The 27,595-nt window shown below is 37.0% G+C and overlaps 1 protein-coding gene across 23 annotated transcripts in view; it reads right to left on the reverse strand.

Moving 5' to 3' along the window:
• The window catches only part of LOC105482167 (centrosome and spindle pole associated protein 1), a 160,637-nt gene that overhangs the window by 77,178 nt on the left and 55,864 nt on the right, over positions 1 to 27,595 (reverse strand). For all 23 annotated transcript variants that reach the window (XR_011606966.1, XM_071068153.1, XM_011742146.3 and 20 more), the window contains 2 exons: positions 14,485 to 14,614; positions 8,991 to 9,138 (listed from right to left, as the gene is read on the reverse strand). Coding sequence is in view for 22 of the 23 variants with exons in the window: in XM_071068153.1 (XP_070924254.1) it covers positions 8,991 to 9,138; positions 14,485 to 14,614 (278 nt within the window). In the remaining variant the exon portion in view is untranslated. The remainder of the gene's footprint in view (positions 1 to 8,990; positions 9,139 to 14,484; positions 14,615 to 27,595) is intronic.

The raw sequence follows: 27,595 nt of genomic DNA on the forward strand, positions 1-27,595 counted from the left end.
TTTTGTTGACAATGTGGCATGGGGGAGGGGTGGGCAGGGGGTACAAGCTAGATGTTATATTATAGAAAAATAGCCGATAAGACGGTGGTTAAGAAGTGACAGCAACAAGCATGGACTACTTTTTGAATGTGTTTTACATGGTAAAGGAAGCATTTGTTTGTGTTTTAATACAAGTGACCTAAGCATATTCAGAGGTAGAAAGAAGAAATAAATAGAAAAAATGCAAAGAGAAAGGAGTGGGTGAAACCACAGAAAAAGGTGACCGCAAGAAAATTCCCAAGTGCCAAGGACTAGCAAGGCAGATAGACATTCTTGAAATAATCTACAGCTGTGTTGCCAAACTAGCGAGTGCTTAGGGAATGCAATCTGAGTTTGATAGTCACCTACACAAACCATACATTAGGAGATATCCTATATGTGAGAAAACTTCAATAACACATTATAATTTACTGTTGTGATTATATGTGGACTTCTCCAGTGGAATAATATTCAACATATGTATATTAAGAGAAAATTAATTTCATCAAAGTACATAATTATTAAGATTTAAGACTATCAGAGTTAGCAAGCAAACCAAATCCATATTGCTTTTTATTGGGAAAAATGATTTGGCAACTGGCCACTCCTTTTCTGTCTTTCTGTGAGACGGTAACACAAATGATTTGAAATCAGCTAAAAAATGAAAATTAAAAAAGGCACTTTGGTCAAGAGCGTAATTTGTCAACTGCAAAGACAGGACTTCATTTTAAATGTAAATCATCATAACATTCAATATAAAATTAGAAGCACTTATGTGCTCCTCACTGAGTGAATTAGCTCATTATAAAAAAATTAATTTAATTACCTTTACAAGTTAGCTGCTACTCTTTATACTTTGGTGGAAAATACATACCAAAATATATTTTGTGAAGAGCTGAGATATGTTAAATGTTACTATAAACCCAGGATTATTCAGCAATTCATGGCTGACACAGAAACTCTTTTATAACGACTTAATTCAGAGAGCTAAGCAAAATTTCCAACACTAGCACTACTAGCAATACATATTTCAAAATTAACGTAATTTAAAATATATACACTTACCTATAGAGTAAAATTCTAACTGATGGCTCATAAAATAAATCTCACAAACTTAAAAACACTTTAGTCATTAAAAGTATATTCTCTCCAGCTAGGTGCAGAGGCTCATGCCTGTAATCTCAACACTTCAGGAGGCTGAGGTGGGAGGATCATTTGAGGCCAGGACTTTGAGACCAGCTGGGCCACACAGTGAGACCCTGTCTCTAAAGAAACTTTTGTAATTAGCTGGGCATGGTGGCATGTGCCTGGAATCCTTGCTACTGGGGGGGCTGAAGTGGGGAGATCACTTGAGCCAGGGAGGTTTAGACTGCAATGAGGCATGATCGTGCCACTGCATTATAGCCTGGGCGACAGAGTGAGACCTTGTCTCAAAACAAACAAACAAACAAACACACAAAAAAACAGAAACGTATTATATTCTCTTACTGAAACGGAATATAAACTAGAACTGAATAAAAGCAAGCTCTCTGGAAAATCCCCTGATACTTGGAAACTTTTTAAGTCCACTTTCAAATAACTAATGGGGGTCAAAGAAAAGTCACAAAGAAAATCAGAAAACTGAATGAAAATTAAAACATAACACACCAAAATTTGTGACATACAGCTAAAACAGTACTCAGAGGGAAATGTGTAGCATACTTCAATGCACAGAAAATAAGTAAGGTCTCAAATCATAATCTAAGCATCAACATTAAAAAATTAGAAAAGGGGGCCAGGCATGGTGGCTCACGCCTGTAATCCTAGCACTTTGGGAAGCGGAGGTGGGCAGATGACAAGGTCAGGAGTTCGAGACCAGCCTGGCCAGTATGGTGAAACCCCATCCCTACTAACAATACAAAAATTAGCCAGGTGCGGTGCATGCACCTGCAGTCCCAGCTACTTGGGAGGCTGAGGCAGGAGAATCACTTGAATCCGGGAGGCGGAAGTTGCAGTGAGTCGAAATTGCGCCACTGCGCTCCAGCTTGGGCGACACAGTGAGACTCTGTCTCAAAAAAAAAAAAAAAGAAATTAGAAAAGGGAGAAAAGTCAGCACAAAGCAAACTAAAGGAAGCAAATAGTAAAGATAAGAGCAAAATCACTGAAACAAGAAAAAAAGCGGAGAAAAAAATCAATGAAAAATTATAGCTGATTCTACGAAAAGATCCATAAAGCTGATAAACATTCAGGCAGCCAGATTGAGAATATACAAATTACAAATATCAGGAATGAATGAGGAGCCATCACCAGAGATCCTACAAACACCAGAATAAAAAAGAAATATTATGAACAACATTATGACAATAAATAAAAAAAATGAATAATTTCCTTGAATGATTCAAATGACCAAAGCTCACATAAGAAATAAACTGAATATCTCTTTATCTACTAAATAAAGTGAATTCACAGTTTAAAACTTTCCCAAAAAGAAAATTCCCCACCCAGATGGCTTCACTGGTGAATGCTTTTTTTTTTTTTTTGAGATGGAGTCCCGCTCTGTCACACAGTGGCGCAATGTTGGCTCACTGCAGTCTCCACCTCCTGGGTTCAAATGAGTCTCCTGCCTCAGCCTGCCGAGTAGCTGGGACTATAGGACCACACCACCACACACAGCTAATTTTTGTATTTTTAGTAGAGATAGGGTTTCACCGTGTTGGCCAGGATGGTCTTGATCTCTTGACCCTGTGATCCACCCGCCTCAGCCTCCCAAAGTGCTGGGATTACAGGTGTGAGCCAACACACCCAGCCTTCACTGGTGAATTCTAAACACAGAAAAAACATTTCCCAGCTAGGCAAAGTGGCTCACACCTATGTATTCCCAGCACTTTGGGAGGCCAAGGTGGGAGGATCACTTGAGCTCAGGAGTTTGAGACCTGCCTAGGCAACATAAACATAGTGAGACCCTGTTTCTACAAAAAATAAAAAAAAATTAGCCAGATATGGTGGCACATGCCTGTAGTCCCAGCTACTCAGGAAGTTAAGGTGGCAGAATTGCTTTACCCCAGGAGGTCAAGGCTACAGTGAGCCGTGATTATGTCACTGTACTCCAGCTTCTGTGACAGAGCAAGACTCTGTCTCAAAAAACAAACAAACAAACAAACAAAGCAAAAGAAAAAACTTTTCCCAATTCATGTTATTAGGCCAGAATTACTCTGATATCAAAACCAGACAACATTATAAAGCAATAAAAACCAGAATATCTTATGAGCCTAGATGCAAACATCTCTGACAAAATACTAGCAAATCAAATTCTGTAAGATGTATAAAAGACAATAATACAGCTTGGTTCTTCCCAGGAATGCAAGATCCATTGAACATTCAAAAATCAATCAATGTAATTTACCATACATCAGAAGGGTAAAGAAACCACATTATGATATCAATAGATGCAGAAAAGCACTTGACAAAATTCAACATACACTCACAATGAAACCTCTAAGCAAACAAGGAATAGAAAATCCTCAATGGGATAAAAGAAAAATTGACCAAAAGCCGACAGCTAAACTTAATGGTGAAAGATAGCTTTTCATCTGAAATCAGAGACAAGACAAGGATGTCTACGCTCATGATTTCTAAACACTATACTGGAGTTCTTAAACAGTGCAAAAGGCAATTAAAATAAATAAAAGGCATCACATGGGAAAGAAATAAGTAAAACTAACTCTACTGACAGATGCTATGATTGCCTACATTAAAAATCAAAGAATCTACAAAAAAACTACTAAAACTAACAAGTGAGTTTAGCAACCACACAGACTACAGACAACAGCAAGCACACAGACTACAGTCTGTGTATTTGTAAATATACAAAATTTACCTGTATTTCTATAGACCATCAATGAACAAACGAATTAAAAATTTTTTAATGTAACATTTTAAAATAGCTTCAAACCACATGAAATATTTAGGGAAACAACAACATACACCCAAGATCTGCCACCAAAAACTACAAAATATTGCTGAGAGAAATTAACTAGAAGCAATAAATGGATATACACTGCCCACTCATGGATCAAGAGGCTCAATGCTATTAAGATGCTGGCTGTCCCAATATTATCTATACAGTCAAAGGAATCCCAATGAAAATGCCACCATGCTTGACATGACAAAGTAATAATAATAGTAATAATTACTTACTATAACTTATTATTTACTTACTATAACTTAATACTAATTACTTATATTACTAATTACTAATAACTTATAACTTATTATAATAATAATATTACTATATTACTATAGTGATAGTAAAATATGCAAAGAAGTTGAGTTGTCAAAAGATCTTGAAAAGGCTGGGCACCGTGGCTCACACCTGTAATCCCAGCACTTTGGGAGGACTAGGCTGGCAGATCACGAGGTCAGGAGATTGAGACCATCCTGGCTAACATGGTGAAACCCTGTCTCTACTAAAAATACAAAAAATTAGCTGGGCATGGTGGCGGGCTCCTGTAGTCCCAGCTACTTAGGAGGCGGAGGCAGGAGAATGGTGTGAACCCCGGAGGTAGAGCTAGCAGTGAGCCGAGATCGCGCCACTGTACTCCAGCCTGGACAACAGGGGGAGACTCCATCTCAAAAAAAAATTCTTGGAAAAAAGAACAAAGCTGGAGGACTCACACTTTTCAATTTCAAAACTTACTACAAAGCTATAGTAATCAAGAGACTCTGATATGGGCAAAAGGATAGACATACACAGCAATGGAACAGAGAGAGAAAGAGACACAGAGATTGAGAAAGAGGAATCTCACAGATTGGAGGAGACTAAAGAGACATGAACTAAATGCATTATAGGATCCTGGACTACAGCCTAAAATAGAATAAGGACATTAGGGAAAAAAAAAAAAAAAAAAAACAGGTAAAATTCGAACAAGGTATGTAACTTAATTATCGGCACTGCACTGTATCTAGGTTAATTTCTAGTTTTGATCATTGTGCCATGATTATCTAAGATGTTAACGTCACAGGAAACAAGGTGAAGGATATTCTCTACACCATCTTTGCAACTCTTTTAGGTCTTAATTTCACAACAGAAAATGTTTTTTTTTAAATGAGGCATCACTGCACTTTCAATAAAATAACTAAAAGCTTAAAGATGCATAATTTCAAGTTCTGATGAAAATTCAGAGCAACTAGAAACCTCATACTTTTCTGACAGGAATGCAAAATGACACAACAAAATTGGAGAATGTTCTGGCAGTTTCTTATAAAGTTAAACACTTACTATTCAACCCAGCAATTCTACTCCTAGGCACTTACCCAAAAGAAATAAAAATTTATGTTCACACAAAGATCTGTAAGTGAATGTTTCTAACAGCTTTATTTATAATAGCCTTGAACTGTAAACAGCCCACATATCCATCAACTGCTAAATGGATAAACAACTGTGGTACCTCCAGACAATGCAATACTATTCAGTAATAAAAAAATATAAGCTACTGACATATGCAACAACACTATGCTAAAATACAAATGTCAGAAAAAAGGCAATATTTTCATGCCAGAAAGGAGATCACAGATTGGCATGGGTGGACGAGTAAGTAAAAGTAAAAGAACTGACTAACTAATCATCCTTTTAATCAATTGGAACTATGAGATACCATCTTTCAAAGTGGTTTTTATCTTTTAATTTATTTTTATTGACATTTTTCTTTTGGTGTATATGTTTTAACATTTGACATGGACAGTTTCATGTAAAGTTTCAAATAAAAACCTGAATAAAGAACTTTAATGAATAAAGAACTGAGAAAGACAACAGAATAAAGTACTGTACAAATAATTAAATTGAGAAGTATTTACTTTAAAAGGGGTGACACTATCTTACAGTTGCATGAATAACACATTTTTATATTTCATTAATAACTACTATGCCTTATAAAGAGATAGTCTTAGGTAAGATAAGGGTTAAGATTCAATTTTATTAATTTCTTTGGAATAAAAGATAAAAAAAAGAACAACAGGAGTAATGAGAAAAGTCAGCAGCAGAATTAAAGTTAGCCAAGATAATGAACAGATGTTATATGGTCTTAGTCATCACTAGGCTCTATGCTACATATTTCAAATGTAACTTTCCCGCCTTCTCTAAAATACAGTAGCTACACTGGGTGCAGTTGCTCATGTCTGTAATCTTAGCACTTTGGGAAGCCAAGGTGGGTGGATCACCTCAGGTCAGGAGTTCAAGACCACCAACATGGTGAAACCCCGTCTTTACTAAATACACAAAATTAGGTGGGCATGGTGGCACATGCCTGTAATCCCAGCTACTCAGGAGGCTGAGGCAGGAGAACTGCTTGAACCCAGGAGGCGGAGGTTGCAGTGAATTGAGATTGCACCATTGCACTCAAGCCTGGGTAAAAGAGCGAAACTCCATCTCAAAAAATAAAAATAAAAATAAAATGTAGCATCCACATACAAAATAAACTGATACTCTTTTTAAGTGATGAGTTTACTTGCTTTGAAAATATCATTGAGTTATACTGTATTTGATAAAATAGTATGCCTTTTCTATTTCATGGCATGAAGATGGCATTAAATAAGCCAACTAAATATTAATATTAAAAATTGAAATGTAAGAAACATTTTCTCCATGCTCATTAGGTCAAGCAATTCTAAAATAATGTTTTATAACTCAATAACCCAAATTTATCCTACTTACTTCCACCAATTAAAGGCATACAGAACACCACAATTGTATTGTTTGAACTAGAAATAATCTTAGAGGTAGATTTTAGAAAACTGCTCTATCCCAACGTTTTCCAATGTTTCACTCAGTTAAGCACACTTTTCATGGTAACTAGTATATTTCTATCAATTTATAATTTAAATTTACTATAGCAAAGATTGCCCATATGGCTATTAATCCCATGTCCTTCTCCTGAGCATAAAGAAAGTTAAACTTCCCAGTCTCCCAAACAGTTAGGTTAGACCCCATAACTAGGTCTGAACAATGGAATGAAGGCAAAAGTGATCTTCCTCCACATCCAGGCCAGGACCCAACAAAATCCTCAATTTGTCCCTGGACAAGAAGAAAAGGACTCTAAAATGAAGGAATGAAACAATGGATCCCTGAGTCACTTCTTGGAGGAGAACCACCCAAACAGCATCAGAGTGGAACAAAAATGGATGCCTAACAAGAGAGGCCCTTAAGCTTCTAAGAATTTGGGTTTATTACAGCACTTTCCATTAAATGCCTGGACTAATACCTTCACTTCAATACCTGTAGTTTAAAAGAAAATATTATAGCACCATTCATAAATGGAAAACTTGTGTTTTTCTAATATATTTTCAAGTAAACACTTAACTATTAAAATAAGAAATGTTAGCTAGGCATCATCTAAAATCATTTCATCAATAAAGAAAGTAATAAGAATTCCACTATTTCAAAACTGTGAGAAAATTATTCATGAGAGGAAGATAGGAAAGGAACAAATCTTTTGGGAAGAAAAAAAGACCTATTAAAATTAAAGTAGGCCGGGCACAGTGGCTCACACCTGTAATCCCAGCACTTTGGGAGGCTGAGGTGGGTGAAATACTGAGGTCAGGAGTTTGAGACCGGCCTGACCAACATGGTGAAATCCCATCTCTAATAAAAACACAAAAATTAGCCGGGCATGATGGTGCATGCCTATAAATCCCAGTTACTTGGGAGGTTGAAGCAGAAGAATTGCTTCAACCTGGGAGGCAGAGGTTGCAGTGAACCAAGATGGTGCCATTGCATTCCAGCCTGGGTGACAGAGTGAAACTCTGTCTCAAAAAAATTAATTAAATTAAAGTAAATTAAAGTGGGCCTCAAATATATCTTTTAAGAAAAACAATATTTAACAAAGAAGCAAAGGCATAATACATAAGAATTCTAACTCAACATCCAATCTTTCGATTCTATCACTCATCTATTCCTACAATATATAATACCTAAAGAACATGAAATGTGTATCTCTTTGATCTACTTTTATTCTGCTTAACTAAACCTTAAACAGAGACCATCCTAATATATACAACAGCCCTTTGTAACTGCAGGTTCCACATCTGTGGATTCAATCGACCACAATTCAAAAACATTAAAAAACAAAAAAATGGAGGCTTGCATCTGTGCTGAAATTGTAAAAAGTCTTTTTTTCTTGTCATTATTCTCTAATTAATATAAGATCACAACTATTTACATAGCATTTTCACTGTATTAGGTATTACAAGTAATCTGGAGATGATTTAAAGTATACAGGAGGACATGTATAGGTTATGTGCAAACGCTTTACCAATTTTATATCAGGAACTTGAGCATCTGTGGATTTGGGTATTCACAGGAGATCCTGGAACCAATGTTCCACAGGTACCAACAGACAACTGTATATAACAAGTTGTATAAAGCCACTCTTTCGAAGTATTTGTTGTGTGATTACTAGATCAAACATTTTTGAGAGTACATAATTGAAAGATAAATCAACAAACTATGAAACCTGCTAGAAAATTTCTATGATCATGTCTTTTTTTTTTCCCAAAGGAATTCTTGCAATGAGCAGGTATATTGCATATATAAATTAAACACAAAATCCCCTCCCAAAACTGTTTTAGATCCTTTATTTCTAAGACATCTTACTAGTTTTTAACTTGTAATATGGGTTTTATCATTTTTTATGAGGAAACAAAATATTCTAAGAACCAGTTTCAGTAACAATTTATCAACTAACATGAGCTTTTCTCTGCAGCTGGGTTATCAACATCAGAGGATGAAATATTTACAATAAAAACAAATGAATAGTATTCTGAGAAGAAATGCGTTCTAGCCTCTGTTATATTTATTCTCAAAATACCTCATATGCATTAAGTTACATACGTACCTTGCTATAGAGGCTATGATTCCTACTTTTTTCTACTCCCCAGTCTTTTAAAAAGTTAAAAATAATTTAGCTTATTTTAAAAACAAGTCAGTGGAAATAACATACTTATCAGATTTCCTTTTGTATCCCTGAGAGGAGCACCACCTCCACCTTTTCCCCAGGGATTATATGTTCTCATTTCAGCTTCTAATTTAGCTTCATATTCTTCTTTTTCTTCACGTTCTTTCTTCCTTCTTTCTTCTCTTTCCCGAATCTTGACAACATAAAACATATTTAAAATAAATGCTGACAAGTATTCCAATACAAGAAGTTAGTAATACCAGATGTTACTTTTTGTTAGAAAATGAAAAAAAAAATTTTTTTTTTCAGTATACTCCCCTACAAAGATTAAAATCACAAATACGTAATACTCAATGTAAAAATACTTTAGGCCAGGTGTGGTGGCTCATGCCTACGGAGGTCAAGGTGGGCAGATCACGCAAGGTCAAGAGTTCAAGACCAGCCTGGCCAACATGGCAAAACCCCGTCTCTACTAAAAATACAAAAATTAGCCGAGTGTGGTTGCGCACATCTGTAATCCCAGTTACTTGCATGGTTGAGGAACAAGAATTGCTTGAACCCAGGAGGTGGAGTTTGTAGTGAGCCATTATGCCCCTGCACTTCAGCTTGGGCAACATTATGCAAGACACTGTCTCTAAATAATTAAACAACATTAAAAATAAAAATAATTCAATGGCTAGAATACATAGCCCCTGTTCCTCTATATACACCAAATGACTTTCCAGCCACTAAGGCTATTTCAGACTCAACTAACTCCTCCTTCCCTCCCCCAGTGTCTAACTGAGCCATTCCCTCTCTAACCCTGACAGTTCCATGGGACCATCAGATCTCCCTATGTTCCTTTTTCATCTATCCTTTCAAGGGGAATGCCCAGCCACAAAGTCTACCCTCAACCTTACCAGACCTACTTTCCCTAGGCAAACTCTATTCTCAAAATTCTGAGGTTGGAGGATCAATGCTCTCTGGGGAATGCTTGGCAACATTAAATACAGGCATACCTCATTTTATTGTGCTGCACTTTATTGTGCTTTGCAGACGTTGAATTTTTTTTCTTTTTTTGAGACGGAGTTTCGCTCTGTCGCCCAGGCTGGAGTGCAGTGGCACGATCTCGGCTCACTGCGAGCTCTGCTTCCCGGGTTCACGTCACTGTCCTGCCCCAGCCTCTGGAGTAGCTGGGACTACAGGAGCCCCCAACCATGCCCAGCTATTTTTTGTATTTTTAGTAGAGACAGGGTTTCACCATGTTAGCCAGGATGGTCTCGACCTCCTGACCTCGTGATCCACCCACCTCAGCCTCCCAAAGTGCTGGGATTACAGGCGTGAGCCACCACGCCCGGCTACAGACATTGCATATTTTACAAATTGAAGGTTTATGGCAACCCTGAACTGAGGAGGTCTATCAGTAACATTTTTCTAACAGCATGGGATAATTTTATGTCTCTGTGTCACATTTTGGTAATTCTCACAATATTTCAAACTTTTAAAATTATTATTGTATCTGTTATGGTGATCTGTAATTGGTGATCTTTAGTGTTACTATTGTAATTGTTTTGGGGCGCCATGAATCACACACACAAAAGATGGCAAATTTAATGGATAAATGTCATATGATTCTGACTATTCTACCAATCAGCCATTCCCCTGTCTCTTTCCCTCTCCTTGGGTCTCTCTTTTCCCTGATAGAATACTGAAGTTAGGCCAATTAATAACCCTACGATGGCATGTAAGTGTTTGAGTGAATGAAAGAGTCACACCTCTCACTTTAAATCAAAAGTGAGAAATGACTAAGCTTAGTGGAAAAGGCTTGTCAAATGCATAGATAGGCTGAAAGCTAGGCCTCCTATGCTAAATAAACACTTTGCCCAGTTGTAAATGCACAGGAAGAATTCTTGAAGAAAATTAAAAGTGCTACTCCAGTAAACACATGAATGATAAGAAAGTGAAACAGCCTTATTGCTGTTATAGAGAAAGTTTTAGTGGTCTAAATAGAAGATCAAACCAGCCCAGGATTTCCTTAAGCCAAAGCCTAAACGAGAGCAAGGCCCTAACTTTTTTCAATTCTATGAAGGCTGAGAGAAGTGAGGAAGCAGAAGAAAACCTGCAAGTTAGCAGAGGTTGGTTCATGAAGTTGGGGGAAAGCTGCCATCTCTATAACATAAAAGTACAACATGGGCCGGGCTCACACTTGTAATCCCAAAACTTTGGGAGGCCGAGGTGGGCGGATCACCTGAGATCAGGAGTTCGAGACCACCCTGACCAATATAGCGAAACTGCACCTCTACTAAAAATACAAAAAAAAAGAAAAGAAAAAAAAATTAGCTGGGCGTGATTGTGGGTGCCTGCAGTCCCAGCTACTCGGGAGGCTGAGGAGGAGGTTGCAGTGAGCCAAGATCGTGCCACTGTACTCCACCCTAGGCTGGGCGACAGAGTGCGACTTTGTCTCAAAACAAAAATAAAAATAAAAAAGTACAACATGAGGCGGCAAGTGCTGATGGAGAAGCTGCAGCAAGTTACCCAGAAAGTCTAGCTCAGATAACTGATGAAGGTGGTTCCACTAAACAACAGATATTCAATGGAGACAAAACAGCCTTGTATTAAAAGAAGACTTTCATAGCTAGTAAAGAGAAGTCAATGTCTGGTTTCAAGCTTCAAAGGACAGGCTGACTCTCTCATTAGAAGCTAATGCAGCTGGTGACTTTAAGTTGAAGCCAATGCTAACATACCATTCTGAAAACCTTAGGGCCCTTAAGAATGATGCTAAATCAGCCAGGCATGGTGGCTCACGCCTGTAATCCCAGCACTCTGGGAGGCCGAGGCAGGTGGATAACGAGGTCAGGAGATGGAGACCACCCTGGCTAACACGGTGAAACCCTGTCTCTACTAAAAATACAAAAAAAAAAAAAAAAATTATCCAGGTGTGGTGGCGGACGCCTATAGTCCCAGCTACTCGGGAGGCTGAGGCAGAAGAATGGCGTGAACCTGGGAGGCAGAGCTTGCAGTGAGCTGAGATCGCACCACTGCACTCCAGCCTGGGAAACAGTGTGAGATTCCGTCTCAAAAAAAAAAAAAAAAAAGGATGCTGCTAAATCTACTCTGCCTATGCTCTAGAAAGGAAACAACAAAGCCTGGATTGCTGCACAACTGTTTCAAGAATGGTTTACTGAGTATTTTAAGTCCACTGTTGAGACTTACTACTAAAAAAAAAAAAAAAGAGAGATTCCTTTCAAAATATTACTGCTCATTGACAATGCATCTGGTCAATCAAGAGCTAGATATACAAGATGATTAACGTTGTTGTCATGCTTGCTAATACAATATCCATTCTGTAGCCCATTAACTCATGGAGTAATTTTAACACTGAATTCTTACTGTTCAGGAAATATGTTTCATAAAGCTATAGTTGCCACAAACAGTAATTCCTCTGATGGATCTGGGAAATCTAAACTGAAAGCCCTCTGGAGAGAATTTACCATTCCAGATGCCATCAAGAACATTTGTGAGTCATGGAAGGAAGTCAAAATATCAACAGTATCAGAAGTTCGAAAGAAGTTGACTCTAACCCTCATGGATGACTTTGAGGGATTCAAGACTTCAGTGGTAGAAGTAACTGCAGATGTGGAAGAAATAGTAAGAGAACTGGAATTAGAAGTGAGGCATGGAAGACTTGAGAGAATTGCTGCAATCTCATGATGAAATTTCAATGGATGAGGAGTTGCTTCTTACGAATAAGCAAAGAAAGTGGTTTCTTGAGATGGAGTCTCCTCTTGGTGAATATGTTGTGAATATTGTTGAGATGACAACAAAGATTTAGAACATTACATAAACTAAGTTGATAAAGCATCAGCAGGGTTTTGAGAGGACTCCAAACTTTGAAAGAAGGTGTACTGAGGATAAAATGGTATCAAATAGCATCGTATCCTAGAGAAATCTTTTATGAATGGAGTCAACTGATGCAGCAAATTTCACTGTTGTCTCATTTTAAGAAATTGCCACAGCCATCCAATCTTCAGCAACTGCCACCCTGATCGGTCAGCAGCCATCAATATTGAGGCAAGACTCTCCACCAGCAAAAGGATTATGACTTGCTAAATTTTTTTTAGCAATACGGTATTTTTAAATTAAGTTTACGTACCTTAAGACATGTTGCACCTTAACAGACCACAGTATAGTGTAAAGATTAACTCTACGTGCACTGGGAAACCAAAAATTCATGTGAATCATTTCATTGTGATATTTGCTTTATTGCGGTGGTCTGTAACCAAACCTGCAATATTTCTGTAAAGCTGTATTCAGTAAAAAAACAAACGGATTCTTATCATCACTAAGTATAAGCACAGGGTTGTTCTGTAGAGACATACGGATAGACAATAAACAAGTGTCTACATTTTGGAAAGTCACTTTTAAACTCATAACTATATGCACAGTAAATTTAAGCAACCTTTTGCTCCAGCACAGCCAAAGAAGTCATCACACACATCAAATAGACCTCTATCGTCGAAAAATCTAGTTTTGTCAGTGGTGTTTTTAACATGCTCATTCAAAAACAGATTCTGAATTTAAAATTCAGTCTTTTATTTGTAGAATCCTAACATACAAAAATTTTTGGTAATTCTGTAATTTTAAAAATCTTTCAAGAAAGTTGCCCATGTAAAAATTGAACAAAAGTACTTTTAAAAGAAATCCAAGTGGAATTCTATAGAAAAGTAACTAAGTTAGAGTCCCAGGGCCCTCTCAGAGGGTAAGGGAATTCCCACAAAGAACCCCACACATTTGATAGTTACTCTTAAATTCTCTGCAAATATTACAAACTACAAAATAATCCATTATCCTCCTCTGTAAACATGAACTACTTCCTGTTTTCTCTATTTTGGTTTATAGCCTCATTATTCTCCTAGGAATCATCTTCAAACCCTCTGTTATTTCTCCCTCCCTATATCTAAGTCCTGTCAATGAAACCTGAGAATTGTCTCTTAGATGTCTTCCCCAACATCCCCATCTGGTTCAGGGCCTCATCACCTCCTTATTGGACTATCTACTAAATAATTTCCCTGCCACATCTCTTCCCAATTGTCCAAATCACAACCAATTATCTTCATAAAAGATAAATCTGCTCAAAGCAACCAATCCTTTCATACTTTTCTTGGCTTAAAATTTCCTTCCTTCAGCTGCCCATAACCAGATGAAACTGAAAACCCCTTATTAGCTAGTCCTTCACAATCTACTAGAACAATCTAACCCTCCAGCCCCTTCTTCCACACCAATTCCATTCTCTGTATACACCAGCAACTTCTAATGTATTCATTGCACAACATGCAGCTCAAATATCAGCCACTGCGTGAAGTTCTCCCAACTGCCCCAGGCAATTATTTTTCCTATCCTATGCTTCCAAGAGCATTTTACTGTATCCACTTCAAAAATCAGCATTTTGAATTATAATTAACTGTTTTTTTCCCCTCCCCTGCCACACTCTGAGCTCTAAGGGACCACACCATGCATACACTTAAGATGTTCAACAGTAAATGAGTAAATGAATCAATACCTGCTGCTGCAAAGCCTCTTGGTAAGACTGAAGTGACTGTTTGGAAGGTTTTGGTTTATCTTCAAAAATCAATCCTGAATTTATCACTTGATCACTTGTAATCTTCAGTTCATTCTGTCCGACCGTATTCCTACATCAAATACACAATAAATAATTTAAATCCATCGATGTCAAAGCAAGAAGAAAACACAACAGTTTTTTGAAATAGCATGGCATATAACTACATTTAAAAATACAGAAGGATATTTCTCTATAGGCTAAAGAGGAATCCTTAAGTAAGTGGCCCTTTCCTTAGCTCCTTTCTGCCTTTGTTTTGACAATCCTTGCAACTTTCAAATTTACTGCATCTATTTCTTAACCTAGGTAATAGTTACACAGGAGTGAAAAAGGTTTGTGGTAATTCATTGAACAGTACACATGTGACTTAGGCAGTTTCCTGAACATACAGAAATAATAACACAGCCAAAGTCCCTCAAGTAACACAATAACTAACAATTTATTTTTAAATGATTTACTAATAAAATTACTTCTTAGCTATTTCAAGAATAAAACAATGTAATTACAGGAAAAAGTCTGACTATCTCAAATAAAATTAAAATTTTTGAAAAACTCACAAGGAAACATAAAAGAAAAAATTTTAAACATATTCTTGTTATATAAATCACAAGCAATAAAGTGCTGTTTTTTTGGTTTTTTTTGAGACAGGGTCCTACTTCGTCACCCAAGCTGTAGTGCAGTGGCGCCACCATAGCTCACTGCAGCCTTGATCTCCTGGAATCAAGTGATCCTTCAACCTCAGCCTTTCAAGTGGCTAAGGGTATAGGTGCACGTCACCACACCCGGCTCACTTTTTTTAGAAACGAAGTCTTCCTACATTGCCCAGGCTGGTCTTGAACTCCTAAGCTCAAGTGATCTTCCTGCCTTAGCCTCCCAAAGTGCTGGGATTACAGGCGTGAGTCACTGCACCCAGCCAACATAACACATGTTTAAGTACAGGAATATACTGACTTTGAAGGCAGTAAAACATTTTAGAAATCTACATTATAAAAGATAAATTCAAATATCGATTTTATAATTTTTTGTTTTGTTTTGTTTTGAGATGGAGTTTCACTCTTGTCGCCCAGGCTAGAAAGCGATGGTGCCATCTCCGTTCACTGCAACATCCGCCTCCCGGGTTCAAGCAATTCTCCTGCCTCAGCCTCCCGAGTAGCTGGTACCACAAGTGCCCGCCACCACACCCGGCTAATTTTCGTATTTTTAGTAGAGACGGGGTTTCACCATGTTGGCCAGGCTGGTCTTGAACTCCTGGCCTCAAGTGATCCACCCGCCTCAGCCTCCCAAAGTGCTGGGATTATAAGCATTAGCCACCGCGCCCAGCCTGATTTTAAAATTTTAAAAAAGCTTTCTCTTCTCCAAAAATATCACTGCTTTAAAAAATCAGTTCCATTGTGTATTTACCTTTTCTAACTTACTTACAATCTTTTATTAAGATAAACAAGTATGTTTGTGTATACTATCACATTGGATTATGAGTAGGTAAAAGGGAAGATGAGGTAAACTAGATCAAATAGTTCCTAACTGACTTTTTATTTTTTCAGAGCAAGGGGGCTCTTTTTGGATAAATGAATAAACAAGGTTGAGAGGGTCTATGTGAGTAAACTCATTCTCTCAAAATATACTGTTTATAAATTATATGGTGGATTGGTTCTCTCAATATCTATTTCACTCATGATCCCTCCTGTCTATATCGCCCACATACTCACAGACCCAAATTCTTAACCTTTATCTATCAACTCCTCCCTGACTCCCCCAAAAAGGGGGTTTAAGGATTTATGTAGTCAGATCAGGATGAAAGGAAGGAAATGATTAGGGTATTAAGTACAGTCATCCCTTGGTATCTCTGTGGGATTGTTTCCAGGACTCTCTGCCTATACCAAAATCAGAGTATACTCAAGTCCCAAAGTGAGCCCTATGGAACTCCCACATAAGAAAAGTAGGCCCTCCACATACATGGATTTCACATCTCACTTTATTTATTGTACTTTCTATTGCAGTTGGTTGAAAAAAATCTACATGTAGGTGGACTCATACAGTTTAAACCTGTGTTATTGAGGGTCAACTGTGTACAATTAAATGATTTTTAGTAAATTTATAAAGTTGTGCAACCATCACCATAATCCAGTTTTAGAACATTTTTATAACCCAAAAATATCCCTCATACCCATATGCAATCAACCCCTACTCAACCCCCAACCCCAGGTAATTAATTAAGTAGCCTACTTTCTGTCTCTATAGATTTGCACTTCCTGGACATTTTATATAAATGGGACCACTATAGTATACATGTATAGATTTATTTATCATAACATTTATAAGGTTCATCTGTATTATATCAGTAGTTCATTACTTTTTGTTGCTGAATAGTACTTCATTGCATGAATATAACACATTTTGTTTATCCATTCACTCACTGATGGACACTTGAATTGTTTCCACTTTTTGACTATTATCAATAACGCAGCTATAAACATTCACATCCAAGTCTTTGCATCTACATGTATTTTTATTTCTTTTGATTACATGACTAGGAATGGAATCGCAGTGTCATATTCTTTTTAAGGAACTTCCATTTCCTGCAACTGCTTTTGATATATTGATTTTGTAATCAGTAATTCTGTGAAAACTTTCATATTAATTCCAATATTAACCATATATTCTTTTGCAAATAACAGCAGTTTTCTCTCTTCCTTTCTAATCCTTGTACCTATCTTCCTTCCTTTCTTTCTCTTATTTTTGGCCTTGCTGAAATTATTAAGCCCTGTGAAAGGAAGCAATGATAGAATCTCAAAAGGAATGTTTTAAATCTATCACCATTAAATAAAATACATGATGTAAGTTTTTCATGTTTATAGGCTCCCCTCTAACCTACTTTATTACATTTTTAATTACTAATGAATTTATTTTAATGGTTTTTCTTTGCCTATTGGGATATCATACAGCCTTCTTCTTTATTCTGTTAACATGGTAGATTACAGTAGTTGATTTAATCTAACACCAATTAGCTCCTAGTATTCAGACACTGTCCTAAACACTTTACATATTTTAACCATTCGATCATCAGAAAAACCCTATGAGGTGATATCATTATTACCCCAATTAACAGACAACGAATAGGAGTAAGAAATATACCTCAAGCTAATGCATGGTAAAAGTATGATTCAAACCAAGGCAATCAGGCTCCGAAGTCTAGGCTCTTAACTGATATACTCTACTACATTTAATCATCCTATATTCAAGAGTAATTCTAATTCAAGATCAATAATCCTTTCTCTATACTTTGAGGTTCAGTTTTAGGATTCTTGTGTCTGTGCTAATGAGTGTAACTAGCTTGTAATTTTCCATTTCATACTGGTCTTATTAGGTTTAAGTATCAAGATTATGAAAGTCTCATAATAGTAACTGGAGAGTATTCCTTCATTCTACACTCTGTATTAGTCTGTATAAGACTGAATCCGGCCAAGAAGCTTTTTTTTTTTTTTTTTTTTGAGATGGCATCTCGCTCTAGTCACCCAGGCTGGAGTGCAGAGGCGTGATCTTGGCTCACTGAAACCTCCGCCTTTCAGGTTCAAGTGATTCTCCTGTCTCAGCCTCCCGAATAGCTGGAACTACAGGCATGTGCCACCATACCCAGTTAATCTGAGATGGGGTTTCACCATGCTGACCAGGCTGGTTTTGAACTCCTGACCTCGGGTGATCCACCCACCCTGGTGTCCCAAAGTGCTGGGATTACAAACATGAGCCACTGCACCCAGCCAACAAATTCTTAACTTATTCCATCACCAAAGTTGAAAAAGATCAGACAGTTAATAAAACAAACAATTTCCCAATTCTATTTTGGTTCTTCTTTTTTGAATTTTTTGTTCTATTACTGTAGTAAGTTGTACCTTTTGTTCCTATACTTTTAGTGGCTACACTAGAAATATAATAACACACCCATCTTTATGAAAGACGAAAGCTAATCAAAATCTTTACCATCCTCTCAAATGATACAAAAAATAAAGTGTGCTAAATTAATGAAGTCAATGGAAAGAAGACGGATTGTGTGTACATCAAAATAGCTCACAGAGTCACAGGTTCCTTCCACCTCTCATGCTAAAATGCTTGGAAACAAATAGAGATATTTGAAAGTCATTGGTTTGTAAGATAATTCAGCTGGTCACTCAGTTATCTAACTTTTATAACAAGTTTACACTTTTTAATGTGGCCTTCAGAAAAATTTAACAGAAAAGAACTTATAAACAACTATACTGAGGATGGGAATTAGGATTAACTATAAATGGGCATGAGGGATCTTATTGGAAGGATGAAAATGTTATAAAACTGATTTATAGAAAGCACTTCTAGAATGGCAGAATAAGAACTTTAAGAAAACCTGCTACTCCATTAAAGCAACGAGAACACGAGTCAAAATTGTCAAAACCAACTTTTTAATAATTCTGGTGCCATGTACTGAATTGTGTTCTTATATCAAAGCCCTGCGTACTATTCTGATGGTATTTGGAGCTGGGGACTATGAGAGGTAATTAGGTTTAGATGAGATTAGGAAGGTACAGTCCTCGTGACGAGATTAAGTGTACTTAAGAAAAACTGGGGAGGGGTGAAATGGAGTGGGGGAAAGACCAGAGACCTTGCTCTCTCTACTACATGAGGATACAATGACAAAGTCAGGAAAAGGGCCCTCATCAGGAACCAAATCTGCTGACACCTTTATCCTGGACTTCTATGTCTCCAAAACCAAGAAAAAATGTCTGTTGTTTAAGCCACCCAGTCTATGATATTTTGTTATAGCAGCCTGAGCTAAGTAATTTGGAAATTCATGGAAGGCTTGGAACAATCCAAGGAGAGTTTTTGTTTTTATGTTAAGGTTGGTTTTCAGTAAGAAAAACAAACTTTGTGGCATTTGAACTTGCCCTTTACTTTTCAATTTCTCCTTAGCTCTATCATAAACTTAAAATCTAAACGCTGCCCAAAGACAGTTGCTGTGAAAACCAGTAATCTAGTATCCACTGGACAGGTAGAATAGGTCTGGAATTCCCCAAAAATCCAATCTCTAGAAAAATCTCACTTTTGACCTGTCTGGCAGCTCCCAGGAAAAGCCCCATTCACAGGGTCTATCTTTATTTTTACCAGACTCAGAGCTCTCTATCCTGGGGTTTTGTATAAAACAATCAGCAGTAATTACTTAACATCATAGCTATCTAAAACAGTGATACCAGCCAGAGCAAGCAAAAAGCTGACCAATAAAATTAAAAGAAAAATCTGGGAAATAACATGCCCATGAGGCCTTGAAAAACTCCAACACATTCCTGAGAATTTAGAAACCCACATGCATGTGCAATTATACGGATGCCCGAGGAAGCTCTGAGAACACCTCTCATTTCTGGCTGGCATTGAGGCCCTGTGCAAGTGGGATGTGAAAGCTAAAAGCATGTCCCAGCACACACACACAGAACCAGTTGGCACAGGCTGGGAGGTTTATTGGGTCAAAGCTTTTAAAGAAATCTCAGTCTAATCATGAACTATTAAGCTATCCTAACAGAGACTTCAGTGGTCACATATGACAAAGAATACACACTTTACAAAGGGTACTTAGAAAACAGCAACAACAACAAACCACAAGGATGAGAATCTAATTTCCACAGTTGCCACACTATGTTTCCTAAATGTTCAGTTTTCACAAAAAAAATTATGACACTTGCAAAGAAATAGAGAATTATAAGCCATACATACAGTGAAAAAAGAAGTCAACAGAAAATTTCAGAGGAATACCATGCCTTGTATTTAATCAACAAAGATTTTTATTCAGTTATTAGAAATATGTTGAAAGAACTAAAAAAAAAAGTCTAAAGAAATAAAGTGGCTGGGCACAGTGGCTCACGCCTGTAATCCCAGCACTTTGAGAGGCCGAGGCGGGCAGATCACCTGAGGTCAGGAGTTGGAGACCAGCCTGACCAACATAGCAAAACCCTGTCTCTAGTAAAAATACAAAATTAGCCAGGCCTGGTGGCGCATACCTGTAATCCCAGCTACTCGGGAGGCTGAGGCAGGACAATCACTTGAACCTGGGAGGCAGAGGTTGCAGTGAGCCGACATTGCACCACTGCACTCCAGCCTCGGCAACAAGAGTGAAACTCTGTCTCAAAAAAAGAATTAAATTGCGAAAACAATGTTTACCAAATAAAATTAACAACAAAGAGACAGAAATTACTTGTAAAAGAACCAAATAAAAATGATAGAGCTGAAAAATATAACTGTAAAGAAAAGGGAGCCAAGAGCACATCTGAGCAGGAAGAAGAAACAATCAGTGAACCTGAAGACAGGTCAATTGAGACTACCCAGTCTAGAACAGAAAGAAAAAGACTGAAGAAAAATGAACAAAGCTTCGGATATTCTGTGACACACCATCATGTGTACCAATGGGGGTCTCAGGAAGAGAAGACACAGAGAAAGGGACACAGAGAATGTTGGAAAAAATAATGGGCAAAAATATCCCAAATTTGATGAAAAATATTATCTACAGATCCAATAAGCTCATCAAACTCCAAGTAAGAAAAACTCAAAGGGACCCACACCTATACAGTCAAACAGTTGAAAGATAAAGACAAAGAGAAATCCTGAAAGCAAGAGAATAACCATTCATCACATACAAGGAATCCTCAGTAAGATTAACAGCTTATCAGAAACCATAAAGGCTAGGGGATGCCATATTGTGTTAAAAGATAAAGAATGCCAACCAATACAATTCCATACTATCAAAATTATCCTTCAAAAATGAAAGCTAAATTAAGACATTATTAAATACAATTCAGAGAAGTCATCACTAAGAGACCTGTTCTATAAGAAACACTGAAGGGAGTCCTTCAGCTTGAAATGAAAGAACACTTGACAGCAATTGAAGTAAGCACAAACAAATAAAGAACACCAGTAAAGATAATTACATGGGCAAATATAAAAGATATTACAAATGTAAAGACGTTTGTAACTTTATTCTTCTCTATTTGATTTAAAAGATAACTACGGATGGGCACAATGGCTCACATCTATAATCCTAGCACTTTGGGAGACCAAGTGGTTTGAGGCCAGGAGTTCATGACCAGCCTGGGATACAAAGAGAGATGCCTGTCTCTACAAAAAACTTAAAAAATAAAAAATTAGCTAGGCGTAGTGGGAGTAGTAGCTACTTGGGAGCCTAAGGTGGGAGGATCCCTTGAATCCAGGAGTTTGACGCTGCAGTGAGCTATGATCATGCCACTGCACTCCAGCCTGGGTGACACAGCGAGATCCTATCTCCAAAACAAAACAAAAAAAAATTTTTTTTTAATCAGCTGGGCATTGGTGGTATACACCTGTAGTCCCAGCTATTGAGGAGGCTGAGGTGGGAAGATTGTTTGAGTTCAGGAGTTCAAGGCTGCAGTGAGCTATGATCATGCCGCTGCACTCTGGCCTGTGCCCTGTCTCAAAAAATCAATCAATCAATAAATAAAAGACAACTTCATAAGGCAATAATTATAAAACTGTGTTGAGAGACTTAAATGTATAATAGTGTGATTTGTATGTCAACAATAGCATCAAGTAGACAAAAGGAATGACTTTATATTAGAGAAAAGGTTTGTGTACCATTGAAATTAAGTTGCCCTTAAACTAAACTCATTTATTTTAAATTAAGATATTAATTTTAATCTGTAGGAAAACCACAAAAAAACTCAAAATTATGCAAAAAACACCAAAAATATCAAAATTGAATGTTATTAAATATTTAACATAAAAGAAACTAATAGGCCGGGCGCAGTAGCTTATGCCTATAATCCCATCACTTTCGGAGGCTAAGGTGGGCGGATCACAAGGTCAGGAGATCAAGACCATCCTGGCTAACATGGTGAAACCCCGTCTCGACTAAAAATACAAAAACAAAATTAGCCGGGTGTGGTGGTGGGCACCTGAAGTCCCAGCTACTCGGGAGGCTGAGGCAGGAAAATAGCATGAACCCGGGAGGTGGGGCTTGCAGTGAGCCAAGATTGCACCACTGCACTCCAGCCTGGGCAACAGCAAGACTCCATCTAAAAAAAAAAAAAAAAAAAAAAAAAAAAAGAGGCTGGCCACGGTGGCTCATGCCTGTAATCCCAGCACTTTGTGGGGCTGGGATCACTTGAGCCAGAAGTTTGAGACCAGACTAGGAAACATGGCAAAATCCCATCTCTACAAAATATACAAATATTTAGCCAGGCGTAGTGGCATGTGCCTGTAGTTCCAGCTCCTTGGGAGGTTGGAGTGGAAGGATTGCTTGAGCCCAGGAGTTTGAGGTTGCAATGAGCTGTGTGATCACACCACTGCACTCCAGCCTAGGCGAGAGAATGAGACCCTGTCTCTTAAAAAAAAAAGGAAGAAGAAAAAGAAGGTAATAAAGGAGGATTAAAGGAATAAAAAGACATAAGACATATAGAAAAAAATTGCAAAATGGCAAACATAAAAACCAGGAAGTAACTGCATTCTGTCTATATAGAGACATCTTTATAGATTCAAAGACACAAATAAATTGAGGGTAAATATGAAAAATCATACACCATGCAAACAGTACTAAAAGAGAACCAGAAAAGCAACATTTATACTTTATGACAAAAAAACTATTAGCAGAGACACAGAAGACTCTCTGATACTAATAAAAGGGTCAAATCTTCGGTAAGACACAATTATAAACATATGCATATAAAGAGAGACCTAAGAAATGAAACAAAAACTGACAGAATTGAAGAGAAAAATAGACAAGTCAAGAATAATAGCTGGAGTCCGGGTGTGGTGGCTCATGGCTGTATTCCTCGTACTTTGGGAGGCTGAGGCAAGAGGATCGCTTGAGGCCAGGCGTTCAAGATCACACTGGGCAACACAGGGAGACCCTGTTTCTACAAAAAATAAACAAATCAGTCAGGCACAGTGGCACATGGCTGTAGTCCTAGCTGCTCAGGAGGCTGGGGTAGGAGGATTGCTTGAGCCCAGAAGGTTGAGGCTACAGCAAACTATGGTCTCACAACTGTATTCCAGCTTGGGCAACAGAGCAAGACTGTATATCAGAATACACACACACACACACAGCAAGACTGTATATCAGAACATACACACACACAAAGTAATGGTTGGAGATTAAATACTTCACTTCTAATAACAGAACAACTACACAAGATCAACAAGGAAATACAAGAAATAACACTATAAACCAACCAGATCTAAGAGACACTTACAGAATAATACACACACCAACAGGATAATACACATTCTTCTCAAGTGCATGTGGAACATTCTCCAGGACAGACTACGTTAGGTCTTAAAATAAGCCTCAATAAATTAAAAAGGACTGAATGAAATGATACAAAGTTTGTTCTCCAACTGCAACGTAATTATATTAGACATGAGTAACAGAAGGATACTTGGGAAATTCACAATTATGTGGAAATTAAACAACACATTTCAAAATAACCAACAGGTTGATGAAGAAATTTTTTTTAATTGGAAAATATTTCGAGAGTAATGAAAGTGAAAAGACAACATATCAAAACTTAAAGGATGTAGCTAAAACAGTACTAAGAGGAAAGCTTATAGTTGTTAAGTATATATCCCAAACAAAGGGAAAGATACCAAATCAATAATCTAGATTTTCATCTCTAGAAACCAGAAAAAATGAGAGCAAACGGAACCCAAAGTAAGCAGAAGGGAGGAAATTTAAAAGATTACAGTAGAAATCAATGAAATCGAAACTAGAATAACAACAGAAAAAAAAAAAATCAACCAAACCAACAGTTATTTGAAAAGACCAACAAGATTGACAAATGTTTAGCTACACTGAACAACAAGAAGGCTCTGAATCTTCTATTAAAATCAGGAATTCTATGATGGAAAGAATGAGGTCAGAAAAATAAATAAGTAAATATAAAAAATAAAATATAATCAGAAATTCACAAAGGGACATCACTATTAATCTTCTGAAAATAAGAAAGGACTGTAAGGGAATATTATCAACAATTATATGCCAACAAACTGGACAACCTAGATGAGATGGACATATTCCTAGAAATAAAAACCTATCAAGACTAAATCATGAAGAAAAATAAAATCTGAATAGACCTATAACTAGTTACTAAAGAGACTGAATCTGTAATCAATAATCGCCCAACAAAGAAAAGCCCTGTACCTTATGGTTTCACTGGTGAATTCTATCAAACATTTAAAGAAGAACTAATATCAACCCTTCTCAAACTTTTTCAAAAAGTTCAAGAGGAGGGAACACTTCCTAATTCCTTCTATAAGCCCAGCATTGTGCTTATACCAAAGCCAGAAAAAGACACCATAAGGAAACTACAACAGGACCACATATGAACACTGATGCAAAACTCCTTAACAAAATACTAGCAAACCAAATCTAGCAGCATATTAAAATAATTATACACCATGACTAAGTGGAATTTATTCCTGGAAAACAAGGATGGTTATGGTTAAACATAAAAAAAATCAATCAATATACCACATTAAAAGAATAAAGGGGAAACCCAACATGATCATCTCAATACAGAAAAGCATTTGACAAAATTTAACACTTGCATTATTAAAACTCAACAAACTAGTAACAGAATGAAATTACCTCAACATAATAAAAGCCATATATGAAAAACCCACAGCAAACATCATATACAACAGTGAAAGACTTTTCCTCTAAGATCAGGAATAAGGCAAGGATGCCCACTTTAGCCATTTCTATTAAACGTAGTACTGGAAGCTCTAGTCAGGATAATTAAGAAAGTAATTAAGAAAGAAAAATAAGGGGCCGGGTGTGGTGGCTCACACCTGTAATCCCAGGACTTTGGGAGGCTGAGGCGGGCGGATCACAAGGTCAGGAATTCGAGACCAGCCTGGCCAACATGGTGAAATCCCATCTCTATTAAAGATCAAAAAATTAGCCAGGCATAGTGGTGCACGCCTTTAACCCTAGTTACTCAGGAGGCTGAGCCAGGAGAATCACTTGAACCCAGGAGGCGGAGGTTGCAGTGAGCCCAGATCGCACCATTGCACTCCAGCCTGGGTGACAGGGTAAGACTCTGTCTCAAAAATAAAATAAAATAAAATAAAAAGTATCCAAATCAGAAAGAAAAAGTAAAATTATCTCTGTTCACAGATCTTACCATCTTATTTGCAGAAAATCCTAGATTCTACAACAAAACTATTAAAATAAATGAATTCAGTAAAGTAACAGGATACAAGTCAACACCCAAAAATCAGCTGCATTTCTAAACACTAACAATGAACAATTTGAAAAGAAAATTATGAAAGGAATTCCATTTATGAAAGCAGCAAAAAGAATAAAATACTTAGGAATTAACTAAAGAAGTGGAAGACGTATACTTATACAATGAAAACTATGAAATATTGCTGAAAGAAATTTTAAAAGACACAAATAAATGGACATATATCTTATGTTCATGGATCAGAAGACATGACACTGTTAAAATGTCAAAACTACCCAAAGATTCAATACACTCACTACCAAAATCACAATGACTTTTTTGCAGAAATAGAAAAACTCATCCTATAATTCATACGGAATCTCCAGGAATCCAAAATGGCCAAAACAATATTGAAAAAGAACAAAGATAGAGGACTCACATTTTCTGATTTCAAAACATTCAAAGCAACAGTAATCAAAATACTAAGGTACTGGGATAAAGGAAGACATACACACCAAGGGAAAAGGATAAATAGCCCAGAAATAAACTCTCGTATATTTGGTCCAATGATTTTCAACAAGAATGCCAGTATCTCTCAATGCAGAAAGGATAGTCTTTCCAACAAATGGTGCTAAGAAAACTGAATATCCACTTACAAAATAACTAAGACAAACCCTTATGCAATATCATTAAAAAATTAACTCAAAATGACTCAAACATAAGACCTAAAATTATAAAACTCTCACAAGAAAAAATGGGGCAAAAGCTTCAGGATGTTGGATTTGGCAATGATTTCTCACACATGACACCAAAGGCATAGGCAACAATAATAAAAACAGATGAACTGGACTTTATGAAAATTTAAGAATTTTATGCATCGAAAGGCAATATCAACACAGAATGGGAGCAAATATTTCCAAATCAAATACCTGACATAGTATTAATAACCAGGTAATATGGAGGACTCTGAAAGCTCAACAACAAAAAATAAACAACCTAATTAAAAAATGGGCAAGTACTTGAAAAGACATTTCTCCAAAGAAGATATACAAATGGCCAATAAGCATATGAAAAGATGCTCAACCTCACTAATCATTAGGGAAATGCAAATTTAAACTACAATGAAATACCATCTTATACTCATTAGAATGGTTACTATAAAAACAGAAAAAGAAAATAAATATTGGCAAAGATGTGAAGAAATTGGAACCCTTGTGCCCTATTGGTGAGAATATAAAAAAGTATAGCACTTGTGGAAAACAGTACGGTAGTTCTTAAAAAAATTACACATAGAATTACCATATGACCCAGCAATTCCAGCTCTGGGTACAGAACCAAAAAACTTGAAAACGAGATTTCAAAGAGATATTTGTAAACTTATGTTCACAGCAGCATTATTCACAAATAGCCAAAATGTGGAAGCAACCCAAAGTGTCCACTAATGGATAAATGGATAGATTTTAGATAAGCAAAATGTATACAATTACAATGGATTATAATTCAGCCTTAAAAAGGAAAGAAACTCTGAAATATGCTAAAAGACGGATGAACCTTGAGGACATTATGCAAAGTGAAATAAGCCAGTCACAAAAAGATAAACACTGTATGATTCCATTCAATATGAGGTACATGGAGTAGTCAAAATCAGAGACATAGAATGGTGGTTACCAGAGAATGGGGGTAGGGGAATGGGGAGGTACACCATTATTATTTAATGGGTATAGAGTTTCAGTTTACAAGACAAAAAGAGTTCTGAAGATGGACTGTGGTGATGGTTGCACATTATGAAAATATTAAATACCACTAAATAGTATACTTTAAAATGTTAGGATGGTGGCTTTTAG

The sequence above is a fragment of the Macaca nemestrina genome, chromosome 8, assembly GCF_043159975.1.
Source record: "Macaca nemestrina isolate mMacNem1 chromosome 8, mMacNem.hap1, whole genome shotgun sequence".
Taxonomy (NCBI): Eukaryota; Metazoa; Chordata; class Mammalia; order Primates; family Cercopithecidae; genus Macaca; species Macaca nemestrina.